Source organism: Mastigoproctus giganteus, chromosome 8, assembly GCF_048544385.1.
Source record: "Mastigoproctus giganteus isolate SK-2022 chromosome 8, ASM4854438v1, whole genome shotgun sequence".
Lineage (NCBI taxonomy): Eukaryota > Metazoa > Arthropoda > Arachnida > Uropygi > Thelyphonidae > Mastigoproctus > Mastigoproctus giganteus.
In genome coordinates this window covers 60,738,395-60,759,738 of record NC_143582.1, presented here as the reverse complement: position 1 = coordinate 60,759,738, position 21,344 = coordinate 60,738,395, and the positions used below count along the sequence as shown (strand labels likewise).

At 38.4% G+C, this 21,344-nt stretch overlaps 1 protein-coding gene across 1 annotated transcript in view; it reads left to right on the top strand.

The window, feature by feature from the left end:
• The window catches only part of LOC150081563 (proto-oncogene tyrosine-protein kinase ROS-like), a 356,247-nt gene that overhangs the window by 55,639 nt on the left and 279,264 nt on the right, over positions 1-21,344 (top strand). The window contains exons 8-9 of the mRNA XM_090380246.1: positions 6,724-7,154; positions 17,654-17,746. Of these exons, the coding sequence (XP_090236372.1) occupies positions 6,724-7,154; positions 17,654-17,746 (524 nt within the window). The remainder of the gene's footprint in view (positions 1-6,723; positions 7,155-17,653; positions 17,747-21,344) is intronic.

Genomic DNA, 21,344 nt, shown 5'->3' with positions numbered 1-21,344 from the left:
AAAATTGGTGGTATCAGATACTGGTATAAAATCTAAAAAATTCTCAATAATTTAAAATTTATTGCTTTCTTTATTTAAAATAATAAATCTAATAATAATAGTCATCTGTTTGGTATGACGTTTATTGGATGTGCAATCTAAACTAATTGAGTAATATTTAGCTTCTAATACCATTTATAAGATTTTATTCTACACCAATTTAGTCAGTAAATTAATTAATTCATTTTGTATGACTTTACTGAGATAATGAGATGTGTGTGGTATTGTCTTTTATTTTCAATAAATGTTCTGACATCATGCTATGAAATTTTGCCATAGTTTTCACTAATTTTAAAAAGTTCCCATTATCATGATGGGAACCTCATGCCTAATAGTCAGAAAAATTATTATCATAATTCTTCCGACTTTCCTCGAAATGTTAGTGATTGACCTGCCAAAAATTGCACAGCACTAATCATCTCTCTAAACACCATGTCAATGACATTTTTTTCAGCATTGTTTAATCTCTGTATTTCATAATATATATTTTTTTCTGTTCTAAGAAGCAGTGCTAACTCTTTTCAAATTTTAAAAGATTTGCTGTTCATTATTTTTTTTGTGCATTTCTAATGTGCAACCTAGATTTTTCAAATTGTTGAAAAGTCTTTGCTTGGCCAAGCACACCTATCGGAGGAAAATAGTTTACAACAAAAACAATAAACTGCATTGTTTGTTATAGAGTAAACAAGCCATTAAATACTAATCTGAATGAGACAGGTATTGAAAATAGAGGGAACATTCTGATAAATCCTTACTAAGAAAGGCTTCAGTTCTTCAAATTGCAGAATCTGGATACTAGGTACCTGCAAGATGATCTGATTGAGGTGTTTAAGGTTTGAGCAAACTTAATGCTGATGGGATTCTTCCTCTTGTTGAGACTATGCACATGAGGGGGAATAAATTCCAATTGAGGAAGGATGGTTGCAGAACAAATGTGCAATAGTTTGTCTTCAGCCAAAGGCAGTTCATTGCTAGAACAAGCTTCCATTCATTGTGGTGGAAGTGGATAGTTTGAATAAATTCAGGGAAGAACTAGACGAACTTTTTGAGGGGATGGATAAATGAAATGAGATTTTTTTTTTTTTTTTTTTTTTTTTTGTTTGGCCAATGCTGTATATGCTTGCTTTCCTTCATCATTTGCTACTACTAATATTAAAATATATACTATGGAAACAAGCAGGAAATAAAGTGTTTACTGTCCTTCTGAACAAAATAATATTATATAGTGGTAAAGTTCATGCAGTTCAGCCTAATAGATGGGCTGAACTTTTTTTTTTTATGAAAATCCCAAACATGAGAGGTATTAGAACCTATAATACTTAGTACCGTGCATGAGTTGGAGGTTGAGAAGATGAAAGAAGATATTTGTTGACATTATACTTGAACTTCTGTAGACTGTAACTTTCAGGAAATACGTATGAAGGCTGTTCCAGAAAACAGCAGTTGACTGAATAAACAAAGTAGATGAAAAGTTGGCTCTGTGAGTTTGAAGCTGGACAGTAAATGGATGTTGGCTAGTGGCAGCACGTGTTTGGACTGTTTTGAAAGAGAGAGCAGGAATTATAGAAGCCAATTCAGAAAAACAGTGCCCATGGAAGTATCTGTAGAAAAGGCATGCAGCAGAAACAGTGCATCTATGAGACAGAGAGCGGAGAGACTGTTAGAGATGAGTCATTAATTAATCTAACTACCCTCTTCTGAATGGAATCTAGAAGCCTGAGAGAGGTTTTGGGGGCACTGCCCCAGATGTGGAAACAATATTCCATGATAAGTTGATTTCCAGTTTGTACAGAGTGAACAGCTGTTTGGATGAAAAATAATGCCAAGAGTGAAAGAGAAAGTCAAGTTTTTTAGATGCAGAGGAAGCAATATTTGTAATGTGCTTGTGCCAAGAGAGATAAGAAGTCAGGGTAATCCCCAAAAGAGATATATCATCTTGCCTAGAAATTGGAGTGTCACCAAAGATAAGCATAGGAGCAGAAGAATCCTTTTTGCAAGATATAAGGCAGCACTGAGTTTCAGAAGGATTGAAATCAACTAAGTTGTCTTTGCCCACAGGAGAATTACCTGGAGATTGGCATTTAAAGAATTGGTAGCAGATATTCAAGAAGTTGAAGCTGACTGAGCAGGGAAAGGTCTCTCAAACTGGAAAGTGGAATGCAATGTGCTGTCATCAGCAAAACTATTGATAGAATTTCCAGTCAATCGAAGAAGGTCATTAATATACAAGAGGAAAAGAGTGGGGGAAAGAACTGAACCTTGGGGGACACCAGCATTAGAGGAGAAGTTAGAAGACAGAGCCATCTACCATCACCCTCAGTTAGCGGTCAGAGAGAAAACTGGATAACCAATTACAAAAAAATAGTTGGCAAACCATAAGATGGAAGCTTGTTTAGAAGACCTTTATGCCAAACATGATCGAAAGCCTTTGAGATGTCAAGAGCAACTGCTTATGTTTCACTGAACGTTTCCATTGAGTTTGTCCATAAATGGGTAACATAAGCCAGAATATCACCAGTGGATCAATACTGACAGAATCCATACTGGCGATCGTTATTCAGACAGAAGGTTTCTAGGTAGTTTGAAAGTTGGCAGTTAATTGATTTCTCCATTACTTTAGAAAAAGTAGAAGTAATTGCAATGGGATGATAATGGGATGGGAGGGATTTGTCACCCTTTTAAGGAACTGGCTGGATATGAACAAATTTCCAAGCAGAAAGAAAAACACCTTTGGAATAAGAAACTGAAAAAAGGTGGAAAGAACAGGATTAAGTTACCGACAGGATCCAGAGCTTTCTTAGCATGGAGATTCGTCAAAATCCTTCTGATATCCTTTTTGATGGAAGACCACAGGAGGCATTGAATGGAATGTATTGGGAATGGTGGGAGGTGTTTTACCAAGATCATTAATACATGAGTTGGAAGAAAAATGGGATGCTAGCAGGTCAGCTTTATCCTTGGCTGAAGTGACAATAGAATCATCTGGTTTTGACAGAGGTGGGAGCAGAGATGGACAAAAGTTGTGGCCAATAGCATTGGCAAAAGACCAGAATGCTTGGCTACCATTAGGGCAAGAAGCAAGTTTTCTACTATTAGCCTGTTCAAAATCTAGTTTGGACTGATTAATAACTACTTTACAATTGTTGCGAGCTCTGGTATAGGCAGAAAATGAAACTGAAGAATTGGAAACAAGCCAATTACAATATGCAACATTCTTCTCTTGGACAGCCTTAGCACATTTGTTGGAGAACCAAGGTTTAGATAAAGGACGAGATTTTAAAGTGGAGTGTGGGATAATGGATTCCATTCCTGCAAGAATAATTTCACTGACACGATCTGAGCAAACGTTGACATCAGAAGTTTTGAAACAGTAATCAGACCAAGGAAAAGAAGAAAAGAAGTCTCGCAGGTCATCCCATTTTGCATTCTTGTAATGCCAAACAATACGAGGTTGGGAATAGCCATGATGTAAAGGCTCCATTGGAGAAGAGACAATCACCAAGTTGTGATCTGAGGTGCCTAAAGGACCACCCACTTTGACCGTGTACTTAGAAGGGTTGTTTGCGAGAAAAAGATCAAGCGTGTTGGCTCTATGGTTTGAATTGTCCAGTATTCTTGTAGGTAAATGAATAATCTGTGTAAGTTCATTAGTAACTGCAAACGCCTCAGCATCTTGACCAGCTGGGTGACTAGAAAACGGAAGCCAGCTGGAGTTGTAAACATTAAAATCACCAAGGAAAATTACCCCACTGTTGGGAAAGTTGGACTGGAGAAAGTCAAGTTGCAATGAGAGGAAGTCAAAGAGCTCCAAGTGGTTAGTGGCATTGGGAGAATGGTAGAGACAACAGATGAATATGACAGAATGAGGTAGAGGGATTTTAAGCCAGAGAAGATCGAAAAGAGGAGATACCAAGTCTCTGACAGGGAATATTGGAACAGACAAATGCACAAGTACCACCTTTAAGGGGAAAGGAATCATACGGCGAATAATTTGGGTAACTGAGATGAGCATTGGTTGAATCACCCATAACTGAGATTCTGTGAGGAAAAAGTACATAGGATTTGGCAGATTGTAAGTGGAAATGGTCATCATTGAGATTAAAACTGAGACCACGTATATTTGTGAAATGAACTAGGAAGTGTTTGGGAGGTTTGATCTTTTCGCAGATAAGCTTGTTCTATTAGTTTGATAATTCATGGTGTATTCAATAGTAAGAAAAAGTGGCGGGGGGACATGCTGTATGAAGTAATGAAATTTTTGGATATGGCATACACATGGTAAGAATATACCCAGATCCTTGACATAATGTGGCCTCGACAATGCCCTCCGCATACCCACTACTCGGACTTCCTCCAGTCACTATATGGCAGAATAGAGGTAGCAAGATTATACACTAGCTGATCCGGGAGCCTCCTAGAGAGTACCAATAGGTTCAGTCCAGTGTACTAACTAGCAGCAGGCCTGCAAACATCGTTTTAGAGCTGTACCTTCGAAATGTAAGGAAGTTTGGATATCACCATGGTGTTCATCATAACCTCAAAAGACATCAGTCATACTGCATGATGGAAGAGACAGGGAAGAGTTGACCGGAACTTAGCTCTGGAGACTAAACATGGGTTCCAACACTTCAAGCCTCCAATAAGCAAATTGGTGGTATTTCACTGGTTGATGAGAGACATCTACCACCTAGTATTGCCTGGTAACACAGAGGGGCAGCATTCCTCTGTGTGGTGTGGGTGCCACACCTCGACCTTTGCTTACTTTAGTTCACACTTGGGTGGTCAACCACAGTGTGTTTGCGCATGGGGGGTTATACCCAGGATTACTAACAGTCCCACCATCGTGAAGGTGCAAGTAGAGGATTTAGCTGCCACAGACTGCCCGAACTTTGCCAAAATTGGGTCCACTTGACTTGAGTGTCACCCGAGTATCAGTTCCATCAACATTTTAGACTCTCAGGTAGCAAACAGAGCTTGTCTGGCCTATCTGAGAGAATGTCTGCGACAATCTCAAAAAGAAAAACTCAAAGGTTGAGCAGATGGGCTGAGAGGTGGGAAATGAAGTTCAACATTGACAAATGTAAAGTACTACATATGGGAAACAGCAATCCCAGAGCAACATATCAACTCTGTGGTACTACACTGACAGTGGGAGCTGTCAGTGTAGTACCAAAGAGTTTCAGTGGTAGAGAATGAACTATTCAGTTCATTCTCTACCACTGAAATTCTCACTGGCATGGGAATTTCAGTGGTAGAGAATGAAAAGGACCTAGGGGTAATTGTGCAGGCAGATATGAAGTTCTCTGAGCAGTGCAGACTGGCTGCAAGAGTAGCTCATGGTGTCTTGTCAATGATATACAGGAATTTTTCTAGCAGGTGTAAGGAGGTGATTATTCCCTTGTATAAGGCAATGGTCAGGCCACACCTTGAGTACTGTATACAGGTCTTGAGGCCTCATTTCAAGAAGGATGTAGAGTTGCTGGAACGAGTACAGAGAAGGGCAACAAGATTAGTGAATGGAACAAAGGGTTGCTCTTACAAAGAAAGGCTTAAGGTTTGCAAATTACAGTGTCTGGAGACTAGGCACCGGCGAGGTGATCTGATAGAGGTGTATAAAGCCTTTAATGGTTTGAACATGCTCAATGCCGATGGGATTCTTCCTCTTGCTCAGAATAATCACCTGAGAGGGCATAAATTCAGATTGAGGAAAGACAGATGTAGGATAGATGTGCAGAAATTTGCCTTTAGCCAGCGGGTAGTTGGTTGGTGGAACAGACTTCCATCCCTTGTTGTGGAAGTTGATAGCCTAAATAAATTTAAGGCTCAGCTGGACAAGTATTTCGAACAAATGGAGGGGTGAAATGGAAGTGTTTTTTTTTTTTTTTTTGGCTGATGCTGCATAAGCTTGCTTTCTTGCATCATATGCCTATGCTAATACTAATTGCATGAATTTAATGAGAGCCAATTTATGTGTTTGATGAAAATACAAAACCTTTTAATACTGAATTCTGTCAAGGAGCAAAGATGCCAATTAAACTTGTATAAGCATGTGTCCTCCATGGCAGCTTAGTCAGCACAAATACAGTTCCTCTCTGTGACTGGAGGAATTCTTTAGTCCTCTTCAGTCAGGACTGCTTTTAGATGGAGGGAGAAGGTTCTTCTCTATACACTATTTTTTATTTTTTTCACCTGCATATCGTGTAAATCAGCTTGTGAACTCGCATGTGTAGGCAAAAGATACATGGCTCTATTAGGGTTAGTCGACCAATATCGGTGGGATTAAAGTCGGAGATGACTACAAAAGGAAGCAGAATTGCCTTCCTATTCACAGCTACATTTGTAAGGTAATCATATCCCTTGGTCCTAAGTGTTTCAGATAACTGGGATTCAACAGTATTATTATATAGTGGTAAAATCAAATTGCACCACAAAATGTGATTCCACTCCTTCCATAAGAATGACATTACAATGACAACCTGTTAACTATATTTCATTATAGCAAACATATTTTTTTTTTTTTTTTATAATAGTGTTGAAAATAGCATGGGAATTTCATCCAACTTTGTAGAATTTTATATTCATCATTCTGCACTATATTAAATGACCCTAACAAAGTAATAAGTCACTGCTTCACTTACATCTGATCTTAATAAGTCAGTACAAGTGTTTTGTTTCCTTATTTAGGTATTTATTTTGGATTTTACATGGAGGATCTTCTGGAGGACTGTACAGAGTGGATTTAGAGAAAGTAAATTATGGCTTAGTAGCACAGAATGCTCAACAGATTATTAAGGATCCCTGGCTGTTATCTTTTGCAGTTGATTATAAAAATTTCAGATTGTTAACTCCTGATGTGAAGCAAAATACCATTTTGTCTATTGCTTTAGACGGCAGTGATAGTATAGATATACGTCATAATTCTCAAAAACCTCAATTTTTTCAAGTTAAAAGTCTAGCTGTTCATGATGGTTTGTTTTACTGGACCAATGGTTCAGAGGTTTTTGGAGAAGAATACCATCATAAAGAAGACAAGTATTATCATAATGCATATCCAGTAGGAGGTGGTCCCTTTTCAAGTATAACAATTCTTCATACTGATTCTCAGCCATATCCTGGTAAGTTACTTAATATTTAGAATAATAAGTTATGCAGTCATAGAAAGTATATGGCTTTGTTGTGTATTTCATTTTTTAACATAAAGTTGATGTTTTAATTACAATTCTTAATTTAGAGATACTTGCATTTTATTTATTTATTAATGTCCATTTATGATATGCATTTGTATGATGTGCTTTAATTACAGTAGACCAACACTGTCCTCCCATTCACTTCTGAGATGAATTGAGTTTGTCCTGTTGTGGTTTTCTAAGAGCAAGTGTATGCTAATAGCAAACCTGATTATCAGCATAAGCTTTTTTCTTGGTATTGCTGAACTTTCCTAGGCACATGATTTCTAAAATCTGTTCTTCAAATAGGTCTCTGGGGTTGGGAATGTTCTAATTCATAATAACTGCAATAATACTACACCAACCGTAAAACTGATACTTTATTAAAATAACAATGCTATAGTGGAAACCGGATTAAAATTAAACTGGTAATAAAATAAAATAAAACACACTGTTTATACAATAAAATAAAATATAAAATTCACAATAAAATAAAACGCAATATAAATCATGGAATAAAAGCGATAAAAACACCACTGTAGCTTTCAAGCCATCCGCTTCCTTTATCAACAGTAATACCTATCATGCAACACCTTAAATATCTGCAGGATCACAGTCCACAGCATGGGCAGTATCCTCCATATGTGCATTAGAACCAGAAATGGCTCAGGAGCTATACTGCATGGGCAGTATCCTCCATATGTACATTGGAACTGGAAATGGCTCGGGAGTGTGCCAGGCAGAACCACTCATCCCATCCAAGAATCAGAGTTTCAAAGAGGGAATGAATGCCGATTCCCCTGTTTCTATTAATAGTGTTCCCTCAGAAGAGCAAATTCAGCAAACTCTCGCGCCATTTGCTCGAGAGTTTGCAGATGGGAGGCAATCATCATTCTTCAGTTTGAAGTTATGCCCCTTCATATGTGTAGTCTGACTGAGCAAGAGGAATTCCATCAGCATTAAGCTTACTCAATCCATTCAAGGCCTAAATACATTAATCAGATATCCTCGCAGGTGTTAGTTTCCAGATGCTACAATTTGCAAAACCGAAACCTTTCCCGGTAAGAGCATCCTTTTGATCTCCTCACCACTATTGTTGCTGTTCTCTGCACCCATTCCAATAGATCCACTTCCTTTCTAAAATGAAGCTTCCAGACCTGTATTCAGTATTCATGATGTGGCATAACCATTGCCTTATACAAAGGGATAACTACTACCTCCCTATCCCTGCTTGAAAAATTGATGTATATCATTGACAAAACGCCATGAGCTGGCCTGACAACCTCTGCACTTCTCAAAGAATGTCATATCTGACTGCACAATTACTCCTAGGCCTTTTTCATTCACACAGCTGGTATGTTAATCTGGAATTATTGCACCCCATGTGAAGTGCCTTGCACTTGTCAGTATTAATTTTCAATTTCCACCTCTCAGCCCATCTGCCTAATTTGTCTAGATCTTGTTGCAGTAGAGTACCCTGATTACTCTGATTAATTACTGTGCCAACCTTCATATCACATACAAAGTTGGACATTAAGCCTTATAAGCCTTCATCAATATCATTAATAAATACAGAAAACAACAGTGTGCCCATCACTAAACTATGGTAGATTCTGCTAATAACATTAGTAAAAGATCAGTGCCCATTGTGATAGAAGGTTGAAACCAACATTATGTATTACACTTTTTCAACGTAATCACCAGATGAAGTAACACATTTTTGCCTCCTCTCAATATACTTCTGCAGGCCAATTTTGTAGAGGTCCTCTGACTATCCTTCAAATTATGACTCCAGAGCAGAAATCACCACCTTATCAGCAACAAAGTGTTTTCCATGAAGAAAGGACTTCAGGGTAGGAAAGAGAAGGAAAGAGGGTGCACGGTCAGGGCAATAAGCAGGATATGGAAATATTTTAAACCCACATTTGTGGGCACACCTCACTGCAGCATACAAGGAATGCACAGGGGCATTATCATGGAGCAGGTGCACACCTTTTGACACTTTCTTTTGTAACAATATGTAGCTTTGTGAGGAGATTCGAATAATACTTGCCATTACAGTACAGCCCTTTTGAAGGTAATCTGTTATTATTACACCATGTTGATCCCAAAAAACTGGCGGCATCACTTTCCCAGCACCTCATTGCACTTTGCTTTTTTGGGGGATGGTGATTCTGCATGCTCCCATTGTTTAGACATTTGTTTAGTTTCAGGATCATGGTAATGGATCCAAGTTTCATTTGTGGTGACTAGCTGTGAAAAAAACTTCTCTCTTTTCCTGGCACATCAACACATTTCATATGCACATTGTGATCTTTCCTTCTTCTGGTATGGTGTGAGAAGTCTGGGAACTCATCTAGCAGACACTTTACTCATATGCAAATAATGATGTTCTCCCACAGACCCTACACTAATTTGGAGCTCTGCAGCTAGTTCTTTGATGCTAATATAGCAATTTTCCAGGATTAATGCTTCAATTTTTACAACCTCTCTTCTGTTAGAACAGTTGCTAGGTGTGGGATTTATTTATCGTGCATTCAGGTTCTTACACATTTGAATTGTTTATACCAATGTGTAAAAACACTAACCTGCTCATATCCAGCCAGTTCCTAAAAAGGGTGACAAATCGCTCCCACCCAATTATCGCCCAATTGCAATTAATTCTACTCTTTCTTAAGTAATGGAGAAATCGATTAACCTCCAACAAATAAACTACCTAGAAGCCTTCTATCTGATCAACGATCGCCAGTATGGATTCCGTCAGTGTCAATCCACTGGTGATATTCTGGCTTGTGTTATCCATTTATGGACAAATTCAATGGAAACATTTGGTGAAACACAAGTAGTTTCTATTGACATCTCAAAGGCTTTTGATTGTGTTTGGCATAAAGGTCTTCTACACAAACTTCCATAAGATGGAAGTTTGTGTAGAAGTAGTTTTTTGTAATTGGTTATCCAGTTTTCTCTCTGACCGCTAACTGAGGGTGATGGTAGATGGCTCTCTGTCTTCTAACTTCTCCACTAATGCTGGTGTCCCCCAAGGTTCAATTCTTTCCCCCACTCTTTTCCTCTTGTATATTAATGACCTTCTTCGATTGACCGGAAATCCTATCCATAGTTTTGCTGATGATAGCACATTGCATTTCACTTTCCAGTTTAAGAAACCTTGCCGTGCTCAGTCAGCTTCAACTTCTCGAATATCTGCTACCAATTCCTTAAATGCCAATCTCCAGGTAATTCTCCTGTGGTGCAAGGACAACTTAGTTGACTTCAATCCTTCTGAAACTCAATGCTGTCTTATATCTTGCAAAAAGGATTCTTCTGCTCCTATGCTTATCTTTGGTGACACTCTGACACTCCAATTTCTAGGCAAGATGATATATCTCTTTTGGGGATTACCCTGACTTCTTATCTCTCTTGGCACAAGCACATTACAAATATTGCTTCCTCTGCATCTAAAAAACTTGATTTTCTCTTTCACTCTTGGCATTATTATTATTAGCCATATGGTGCAAGGAAGCCTGAGGCTTATGCTGCACCAGCCAAAAAAAAAATTTTCAAGTTACCCACAGAGAGAGAGAGAGAGAGAGAGAGAGAGAGAGAGAGAGAGAGAGAGAGAGAGAGAAAGAGAGAGAGAGAGAGAAGTAGAAAGGAATCACCGAGAAAGAGAAGAATGATGATATCCAGCTCAGGACCTTGGGTGTGCCAAGCCTGTACTCACCAAATGTGAGCCCCTGAGGTTATTTTACTTTTCTTCCAAACAGCTTTTCACTCTGTACAAATCGCAAATCCGCCCTACCATGGAATACTGTTCCCACATCTGGGGCAGTGCCCCCAAAACCTCTCTCTCGGGCTTCTAGATTCCATTCAGAAGAGGACAGTTAGGTTAATTAATGATTCATCTCTAACAGAGTCTCTCCACACGCTGTCTCATAGATGTACTGTTTCTGCTGCATACCTTTTCTACAGATACTTCCATGGGCACTGTTTTTCTGAATTGGCTTCTATAATTCCCACTCTCTCTTTCAAAACAGTCTGAACATGTTCCGCCAACATCCATGTACTGTCCAACTTCAAACTCACAGAACCAACTTTTCATCTTCCTCGTTTATTCATTCAACTTCCGTTTTCTGGAACAACCTTCTGTCATACACAGCTCCTGAAAATTACAGTCTACGGAAGTTCAAGTCTAATGTCAACAAATATCTTCTTTTGTCTTCACAACCTCCAATCCATGCATGGTACTAAGTACTATAGGTTTGGGTTTTCATAGGAAAAAAAAAAAACCTGGGCAGTCCTCTCCATAAACAGCATCCATTACTTTGTGGATTGTTTTGAATATTTTCCCTTGCAAGAAGAGGAACCGAATCATTGATCTATATTCCACTTTATCCCTTGTGCCACTTCACTTAATTCTAGAACTGCAAAGAAAAAAAAGATTAACTGTCAGATTGAAACCAAAATGTGTGCATTTCCTATACAGATTTCATCTTTCTGACACAACTCCTATTGGATGAATACAAATATTTTTTGAACCCCCCTCCCCTGTACAAGGATGACATCAAACTCTATGCCAAAACTGAGAATCAACTTTAACAGCAACTCTGGATAACCTGATGTTAGGCTGATAGTTCAGCACTGACATCAGGATGTAATTTGGCTTAGACAAATACAAGACCCATGGATTTCATCAAGAACAGCCAGTCAGCTGACACTACCAGCTGAAGACTGGTGAAGAGATTGAAGCCATGACAGAGGGAGAGAGACCAGTTGGAACACAAGGAGATCAAGGGCTTCCTGACTGAGAAATATCATCAGAGATTGAAAAGCCTGCAAAAATCAAAGCTAAATTGCAGGAACGTGGTCACAGCCATAAACATTTCTGCAGTCCCAGTACTAGCATACGCCTTTGGGATTATAGGTTGGACCAACACCAATCTGGAGGAGATTCTACCAAGATAATGATGACCAAGAGCCACCAACACCACCCAAAGTCAGCCATCAAGAGACTGACCGTAGTCTGGAAAGAAGTGGAAGGGAATTATCTGACCTCACTGAACAAGAGAACGTGATTAAGAACCTGTGGGATTACTTCTAGGAAAATGTAGCACCAATCTACCAAGCCATAGGAAAGGTAGACAAAGAAAAGCATACAACACTCAACCTTAATAAGGAGACCCCACTCACACAGACAGAGAGAGATTGGTGAAGAAGGCACCACATGTCAGACACTAAAACACACATAGATAAGATAGCTTCCAATGCACAGCTCACAAGCAGGACTCTCTACCCCGAGACTGAAGAATTCATTCTTGCCATCCAAGATCAGGTAATCATAGAAACTACAAGAAATACCTTTCCAAGAATCCCACAGTGATACCTGGCTGCAGAGACAATTACCACATTCCTGCAGGATGATCATCCAGATGAGGTACTCTCTCAAACATGACCAGGTCACCAGGATAATATATCAGAAGCTAACACAAAAATACTAGTTGATCAAAGGAAGTGTATCTTATTACAAATATGAACCTCAGGCCATACTAGAGACCCCTACTCACAAACTATACTGGGAATATGCCATAATAACAGGCAAGATGATCCTGCATAATAGACCAGACAATGACCCTCATCAACAAGAAGGAAATGGCTACCTTCCCGATTGACATAGCAATGCCTAATACTGGCACCCTCCAGAAAACCTACAAGGAAAAGATCAGGAAGTACATAGCCTTAAGGCAGGAAGGCAAATAAATGTGGCAAATGGAAACAAGTAATGACCATCTGAATCACCATGTCAACCACTGGCATGGTGCTAAACAACCTTCATAAGAACCTGGCAGCAATAGGCCTCCCTGAGAACACTTACATGGAACTCCAGAAAGCTGCAATCCTGTACACCTGTGGGATAGTAAGAGAGTTCCTCAACCAGTAATAATAATAATAGCAACTGGATACAACCAACTATCCCATGCATTTGGTATCTGTACCTATTACTGGATGGAAAAAATCCCATAAAATAATAATAAAACAATAATTATAAATAACAATAATAATAACAATAATTATAATATTATTATTGTTATTAGGCTGTACTAGAGACCCCAACCCACAAGCATGTACTGGGTACATGCCATAATAATGGACAAGATAATCCCACAACAGACCAGACATAACCCTTATCGACAAGAAGGAAAAAGCTACTTATTTGAATGATATAGCAGTGCTCAACATTGGCAACCTCCAGAAAATCCATGAGGAAAAGATCATGGAAGTACACAGACCTAAGAGAGGAGATCAAAGAGATGTTGGTATATGCAACATGTAACATCCATCGTGATCATTGTGTCAACCACCAATATGGTGCCAAAGATCCTACGTAATAGACTAGCAGCAATAGGTCTCCTAGATAACACCTACAAGGAACTCCAGAAATTCACAATCCTGAACACTTGTGGGAGGGTCAGAGAGTCCCTCGACCAACAGTAACACGAGACATAACAATCACCCAGTGCATTTGGTACAGTACCCATCACAGGGTGGAACCCCCCCATCAGGGAGAAATAATAATAATATTATTATTGTTATTATTGGATTTAAATGTACATATATCAAGTAAAACCAAACCAATCAAGATTAGAGATCTCCTGATTCCTGTTAGTATTAATGTATTCAATAATCAAGTCAAGTGAGTATAAATCATACATTTTGGTTTTTAAAAGTTAATAGATCATCAATAAGCCTAAACATAATAATATTCATAATACTTTGGTCTAGTTTCATTTTAAAATAGTGCTGGTAAAGGTTAGCAACCTACACATGAACTTTTCACCCCATTGTTAAAACCTTGTTTTAATAAGGAGAAACTATTATAGATGTAATTATTGAAAATTCATAATTTTAGCCACCCAACAGTCTGCCTTTTTATATTTCAATGCTTGGAGAAAATAATCATGTAACATTTTTTATCATGTTTATATTACACTTCAATTTTATCCCAATGTAATCCAATAAAGCAAAACCTTATCTCCATGTAATCCAATAAAGCAAAACCTGCTTTATTGGATTACATGGGGATAAGGCCTGTCCATATTATTATTATTATTATTATTATTATGCCAATTGCCTGTTAAAATTGAAAGAAATATGTATAGTAGTTAAAGTTGCTAAATTGAAGTGCTATACTAAGAAAGAAAAAAAAAATAAAACCATTAAATATTGTAATTCTGTATTTTATTGAATTTAACAATTGAGTGGAGTGGAGTAGAAGAGCTTGAAATTTTGCTGTGTTGCATAGTGGCAACTCTGATAGACAATTTATTCAGAGTCTGAAGTGCTCTTGACTACTACCCTTACTGGAGATAGCATTCTACTGATGTCTAAGCTATTTAATTAACAGGTTGATAGAATGAAATGCTAAGGAAAATCCAGGATCTCTGGTAATGAAAATATTTTAACTAATGATAAACACTTTCAGACATAGAGAGTTCCATCACTGAGTCCCATTTGGATGAAAAGCCTGGTTTTCAGTAGATGTTGTCTATTTTCTAAGTCCCTTAAATTGAAGTCCTTAAAGTGAGGGCATAATGTACATAAAGGGTGGTTATGATTAAAATGCATAACTTCATTGGAAAACTGTTAATGGTAGAAGGATGAAATCTGAAATGAACACTCCAATGCATGTGGAAATGGAAAGTGCAAATATATATATATGTATACACCGATGAGCCAAAAACATTATGACCACCTACATAATATGATGTTGGTCCTCCACGTGCAGTCAAAACAGCTCGTACCCGGCGAGGCATGGATGTTACAAGATTTCTAAATGTGTCTTGTGGTATCTGGTACCAACATGTAACCACCAGATCCTTTAACTCCTGTAAGGTCCGTGGTTGAGATGCCGCAGATCGGAGTTGCTCTTCCAACACAACCCACAGATGCTCGATGGGATTGATGTCTGGGAAATTTGGGGGCCAGGGCAATACCTGGAAGTCTTCCTCTTGTTCTGCAAACCAGTCTCGAACAATCTGGGCGGTGTGGCATGGTGCATTAATTGGCTGAAAGATGGCACCGCCAGACGGGAAGACCATTGCCATGAAAGGGTGTACCTGGTTGGCAATGATGTTTAGGTATATAGGTATAGGTATATTTGGGTCTAACGGCTCCTGGGATTTCTCCCATCTCCGCATATGTACACTGTATCGGACAAGCCAGGGATTTAAAAGTATATGGGTCATGTGGTATTTAGCATGTTGTGCCCTTGTTCATCCGGTCTGTTAGCCGCTGGGCCCCTAATGGGACCCGACGTTACCATACCTCGCCACGGGGAGGCCGGCCGGGTGTTACCTATATAGTACTCTGGCAGGTCCTGCCACCTACTTTCCTGGGATTTCAGTGGCTAGAACCTTTAAAAAAAAAAAAGTGCTGTTCGAGGTTAGTTATTAGCATTTGTTAGAATAATTTAGATGCTTGCGAGGGGCTATACGCTGAAATAATATTTTCTATATGCCTAAATGGGTCGGGCAGGAAATTTTGATGTAGTTAAATTTGGACGCGTAGGGCTGAAAATGCTGTGAAAGTCAACAGTAAAAGGGGGTGTGAAGACTGGAGGGAAGAAAAGGAAGTATGGGGCCGATAGAGAGGATGGCCCCGCGATTGCAGTGGAGCAGGCCCGTGCTCCACCAGAGAGAAGATATTTGGGGAAGGGAAGGAGTGGGGGCAAAGCCCCCTCTCCCCACGGGAAGGGAAAAAAAGCACTGTTCAAGAGAGAAACAGTGTATGTGGAGTTATATGACAGCCTTGGATGTCCTTTAGTCCAGGTGCCCAACTGGGCAAGATGGGGTTCTGGTCTTCTACGGTGTCTTTGAAAATTGAGTCAGAGTCTTAGTTGTTTCCATTACTCTGGGCCATTGAGGGATGGCTTTTGTCTCGTGATTTATGAACTTTTGGAATACCTCCACTCAAGGGGAGGGTAGGGTCCGTTGTCTTGTGAACAGATTTTGCGCAAAAAGTGTGAATGCTTTGTAGGTCTCTTCCTCTTGTAGAACGATGTCCTCCTGGTTTCGAAGAAGCAAGTGAATCTTGGTGTATAGTTGACATCTGAGGTCCTCATATTGGTCACACTCGTATACCAGGTGCTCCCAGGATGTCAGAGTGCCTGGCACATGGATGACTGGACCCAGGGTATCCCAGCAGAACATCCCCCAAAGCATGGCATCGCCGCCACGGGCTTGTTTTCATCCCATGGTGCATCCAGGCGCCATCACTTCCCCAGGTAAATGATGCACACGGACCCGGTCCATATGGTGCAACAGGAAATGTGATTCATCGGACCAGACGACCTTCTTCCAATCACTCAAGGTCCAGTTGCGATGCATGCGTACCCATTGTAGGCACTGTCGCTGGTGAACCGTGGTTAGCATGGGCACTTGGAACGGCCTGTGGCTACACAGCCCCATTTTCAGCAGGGTTCAATGTACTGTATGTGTGTTGTGACACATTACTCCGATCACCAGCATTCCGTTTACTGGCTAGTTGCGCCACAGTCATCCTTCCATTGCCACGAACCATCCGGGAGAGCCTTCGCTCACCTAAAGCATTGATGAGCCGTGGTCGTCCAACACCTCGCTGGTGGTTCATGGGTTTTCCTGACTCGGACCACTTTTGATAGGTACTAACCACGGCTTACCATGAGCACCCAACGAGCTGTGCCATTTCGAATATGCTCTGACCAGTCGTCTGGCCATTACAATTTGGTCTTAAAACTCGCTTAAGTCTGCTGCCTTTCCCATCTGAAGAACAAGAGTAACACTGATTAACAGAGCTCAGTATCAGGTGTTTTTTATACCATGTCGTGACCCATGCACATGCCTAGTTCACCTGCAGTTGCTTCAATTTGAATAGTGACTCGCTGGTCATAATGTTTTGGCTCATCAGTGTATGTATGTATATGTGTTCCAAAAACATCCCCAGGGTAATTTTTTAATAGTAAGTGTTAGTAACAAATTATGTTACAAGCCTGTTGAGATGTTTTTTTCTCCCTTGCTGGTTACTAAGAAACATTCATTAAGTGAAAAAATTATATAAACTGACAAAAACTAAATGCAAATCAAATCAAGATGAAATAAAAAATATTTAAAGCTGAATTTTCTCTGCTAAGGCTCCATCTCATCAGAAATTACAAGGCCTTAATGAAAAGGAATAATGCAAAGCATTTAAGTAACCCTGGAGGATTGTGAGATTTCTTATTTTATTCTGAAATCATATTGTTTTACTTCAAGAATATGAACTTCTTTCTTCAGAAATCAATTTATTATATTTAAATTCATAAATAATATAGAAAAAAAAGTAATATAAAAAGTATCTTAGATGTCACAACAGAATGCTAATTTTAAGCAGTTATTGCCTTTTTTTTATTTTTATCATAGTTTAACTTTTTTTTTTAGTTCCTCTAAATCCTGTAATAGGAGTACAAGCAGTCTTTAATGAAGACATGGCAAAACTAGCATGGTCACGGCCAAGACTTCTTGGAGGAACAGGTAGATTTTTATATTTTATATTTGCTTTAATGTTATTTCAGTTTGAAGTTATGTTACCTTTTATGCATATAAATAAAAATGAACTTTCACATGAAAAAATATTATTTGTTTTTGCATATAGAATTACCTAAATATAAATTATATAATGGAATGATCTTGTTGGCATATGAGTTTCACACATAATGAAGTGGGAACAGTTATAATAAAAATAGATGTCATTGTAATTTTTGAAGATCCTTGAGGAGAGGAAAAAAATGGTGATATTTTCTCCTATTATTTGGCTTATTTTCCTGATTCCTATATTATTTTACCGAACTCTTTTGAATTCTTCTGAATTAAAATTCAGAATCCTCATGGTGTAGATATCATAAAAAGTCATTTCAAACTCCCCCCCACTCCCTCCCTATTCACTTTCTGTTTATTTTCTTTTTTGTGTTTGTCCAAACCTGTTTGAAAATTCTTTCTCAATGAAGAATTCCAATTTTGTAATTACCAATACAGTTCCCTTTTCTTTTTTTTTTTTTTTTGTGCATTTTATAACATCTGAAATTCCTATGAAATATACATAGATTAGAAGATAACATCCCTTTTGTAATTTTTCACAGTTTGCCCTTTATATAAGAATATACATGAAAATATATTAATAAGACTTGCTTTTAGCTCTAACATGTATATCAGCCCACTTTCAAGGATATTTCTTGTTTTGCTCAAGTACTAACTTAATTTAACTAAACCGTGAAGAGAGAGGCTAAGAGGATAGTTAACAAGGAGAGAAGACTATGGTTGGAAGAATGAAGTGAAACTCTACGACAGGATATCAACGGTAATAAAAAGACACTGTATGTTATGGTGAGGAATAGGAGAAGAGATGGTAAGCAGAGCAAATGCTTGATGGATGGGAATGAGAACTTAATAACCAAGGATGAAGAGATAAGAGAAATGTGGAAGAAATATTTTGAAAATCTGTTGAACAATGCAGGACAGCCAGCAAAAGGGACAAAGGCAGGTTGATCATAGAAGAGGGGATGGAAGAGAAGATACGGAGAGAGAGAGAGTTTGAGCAGAGACTTGATGTGGAATGATGTATTGCAGACATAGAAATATGTCAAGATAGGTAAGTCTGCTGGTATGGATGAGATAAATGAAGAGATGCTGAAGGCTATGGGCGAGGCAGGGATAGCATGGACATACAGACTGTTCCATAAGATCTGGGATGAGAGACAGGTGCCAAAGAACGGGAAAGAAGGTTTGATCATCCCGTTGTTCAAGAAGGGGAACAGGAAAAAGTGTTCCAATTATAGAGGCATCACACTGACCTCGCATGTGAGTAAGCTATATGAGAGAGCGTTAGAGCAGAAGTAAGAGGAACGATTGAAAATAGGATGGCCGAGGAACAGTATGGCTTTAGATCAGATCTGGCAGATCAACGGTCAATGTAATATTCTGCATCAGGCAACTGATGGAAAAGTGTTATGAACACAATAAAGAATTATGGATAGCATTTTTGGATATAAAGAAAGCTTTTGATGCCATAAAGAGAGAGAAAGTGTGGGAGATTTTGAGAAATTGGGGATAGAGGAACATATTGTGAGAGAATTGAGAATATGTGCACCAATACAATGAGCAAAGTAAGAATGGTGATGGGGTTGACGGAGAGCTTTGAAATAATATCAGGTTTGAGGCAAGGAGGCATTCTGTCACCACTACTATTCATAGCTATCATGAATGATGTGCAATGTAGAGTGGTGGAACAACTTGGACAGGACCAGATGAAAGTCATGCTCTTCGTAGATGACCTCTGCATATGGGGAGAGAGAGAGGGAACAAGTGCAACAGCAAGTTGATACATGGGCTAGCCTGGCCAATGAATTTGGACTGGTTTTCAGTCAGGAGAGGAGTGAGGTATCTAGGAAGCACCATTACAAAGACTGGAGTGATAGACGAAGAAATAAGTAGATGGATACAAGCAGGCTGGAATTTCTATAGGCAAACAAGAGATCTGATCTGGAACAGGAACATACCAGTAAGAAGGCTATATATCAGGCATATTATGTACCAATTCTGATCTCATAGTGCAATTCTTGTACTATGAGGGAAAAAGGATGAAAGCAGAATTCAGGGGGCAGAAATGAGATTTGTGAGGAACTTAGCCAGAAAGACAAGATGCAACAAAATCAGGAATGATGTGATTAGGGAGAGAATTCAGGTTGAAAAACTCCAGAATAGGATTCAAAGGTCCCATTTGAAAAGGTTTGGACATGTCAAGAGTATGAACGAGAGGTATTTGCCAAGAAGAATGTTTGATTTACAATTAAGGGACAAAAGACAAGGAGGAGACCAAGAATGAGATGGCAAGACATGATAAAGACCGATGTCATTAAGAGAGGAGGAAACTGGAGTGAAATCAACGACAGAGAGAGAGAGAAGTACACGGACAGGGCATGGTGTCGAGGTTTCATACATCGACCCGTGGACTAGCGGAATGATGACAGATAATGATGACTAACTTAATTTATTTTAACACAGTTTGGTTCATGTTTTGCACTTTTTTTACAATTAGTTATAACTTTCTCTTATTTTGAGAGTTGCTTAGAGTTTTTATTTCCACATTGTTTTTCAACTACTGTTATCAACTTTCTGGTCTTTTAATTCAATTAACAAATATTTTGTTCCCTTCGTTTTTATATTCTGATACATCACATCAAATAATGCATCCACTTGGTTTATACCATTTGTTTTGCAATCACTACTGAATGCATTGCATTACACAGTATTCTCAATTTGCTATAGTAACTCATCAATATAGTGATTTAATTTAAGTGAGATCTCCTTAAAATAAACCATTTCATCATCAAAGTTAGCAGTTAGCATCCATGAAAACATTTTTTTGATTTATATAGGCAGAAAGATTTTTTTTTTTTCAATTAATGTATAGCTAGGTAAAATGACGACCAAACTTCAGGTTCCGTAATCATGACTTAAAAGAGTCATTTCTTCTGTGGGCTATTTCCATTAAGAGATAGCTGCGATAACTATCAATTGATACACCATTATACTACAATTATTGTTTTTGTTAATTGTATCACATTCCAGGATTTCTGACATCTTTTGGTTGCATATGCTACCCCACATGCACTAGAGTTGTGCACGTGACCAAGAAACTGTAGAAATTCTAGAAAATGATGGTATTAAAAAAGATAATAATTGTTATTAATAAAGATAATAATAAGTGATACTAATAGTGTATCAATTGGTAGTTCTCTCTTAAACTTCAGGTTATTAATTAGGTGATTTTGAATGAAAAATGTTATATGAACATATATCCCATCATTACAGAACTGTGAGCATTAAAGTTACACACATGGTTTTTCTGAAAAGTAGACAAATAAAAAGGAAATCACAGCAATACCCTAAGCATTTCTGACTTTTTTTAATTTTATGCAGTTACTTATAACAGCTGGTGACAGAAATTTTTGTTTTTTCAGTCTAACTAGAACATTTTTTAAATAAATACCTACCAGAATATGACATTTTAGAGAGGTATAAACTATTTTTTTAAAGCATCCATTCTTACACATACCACATCAGATATTTTAAA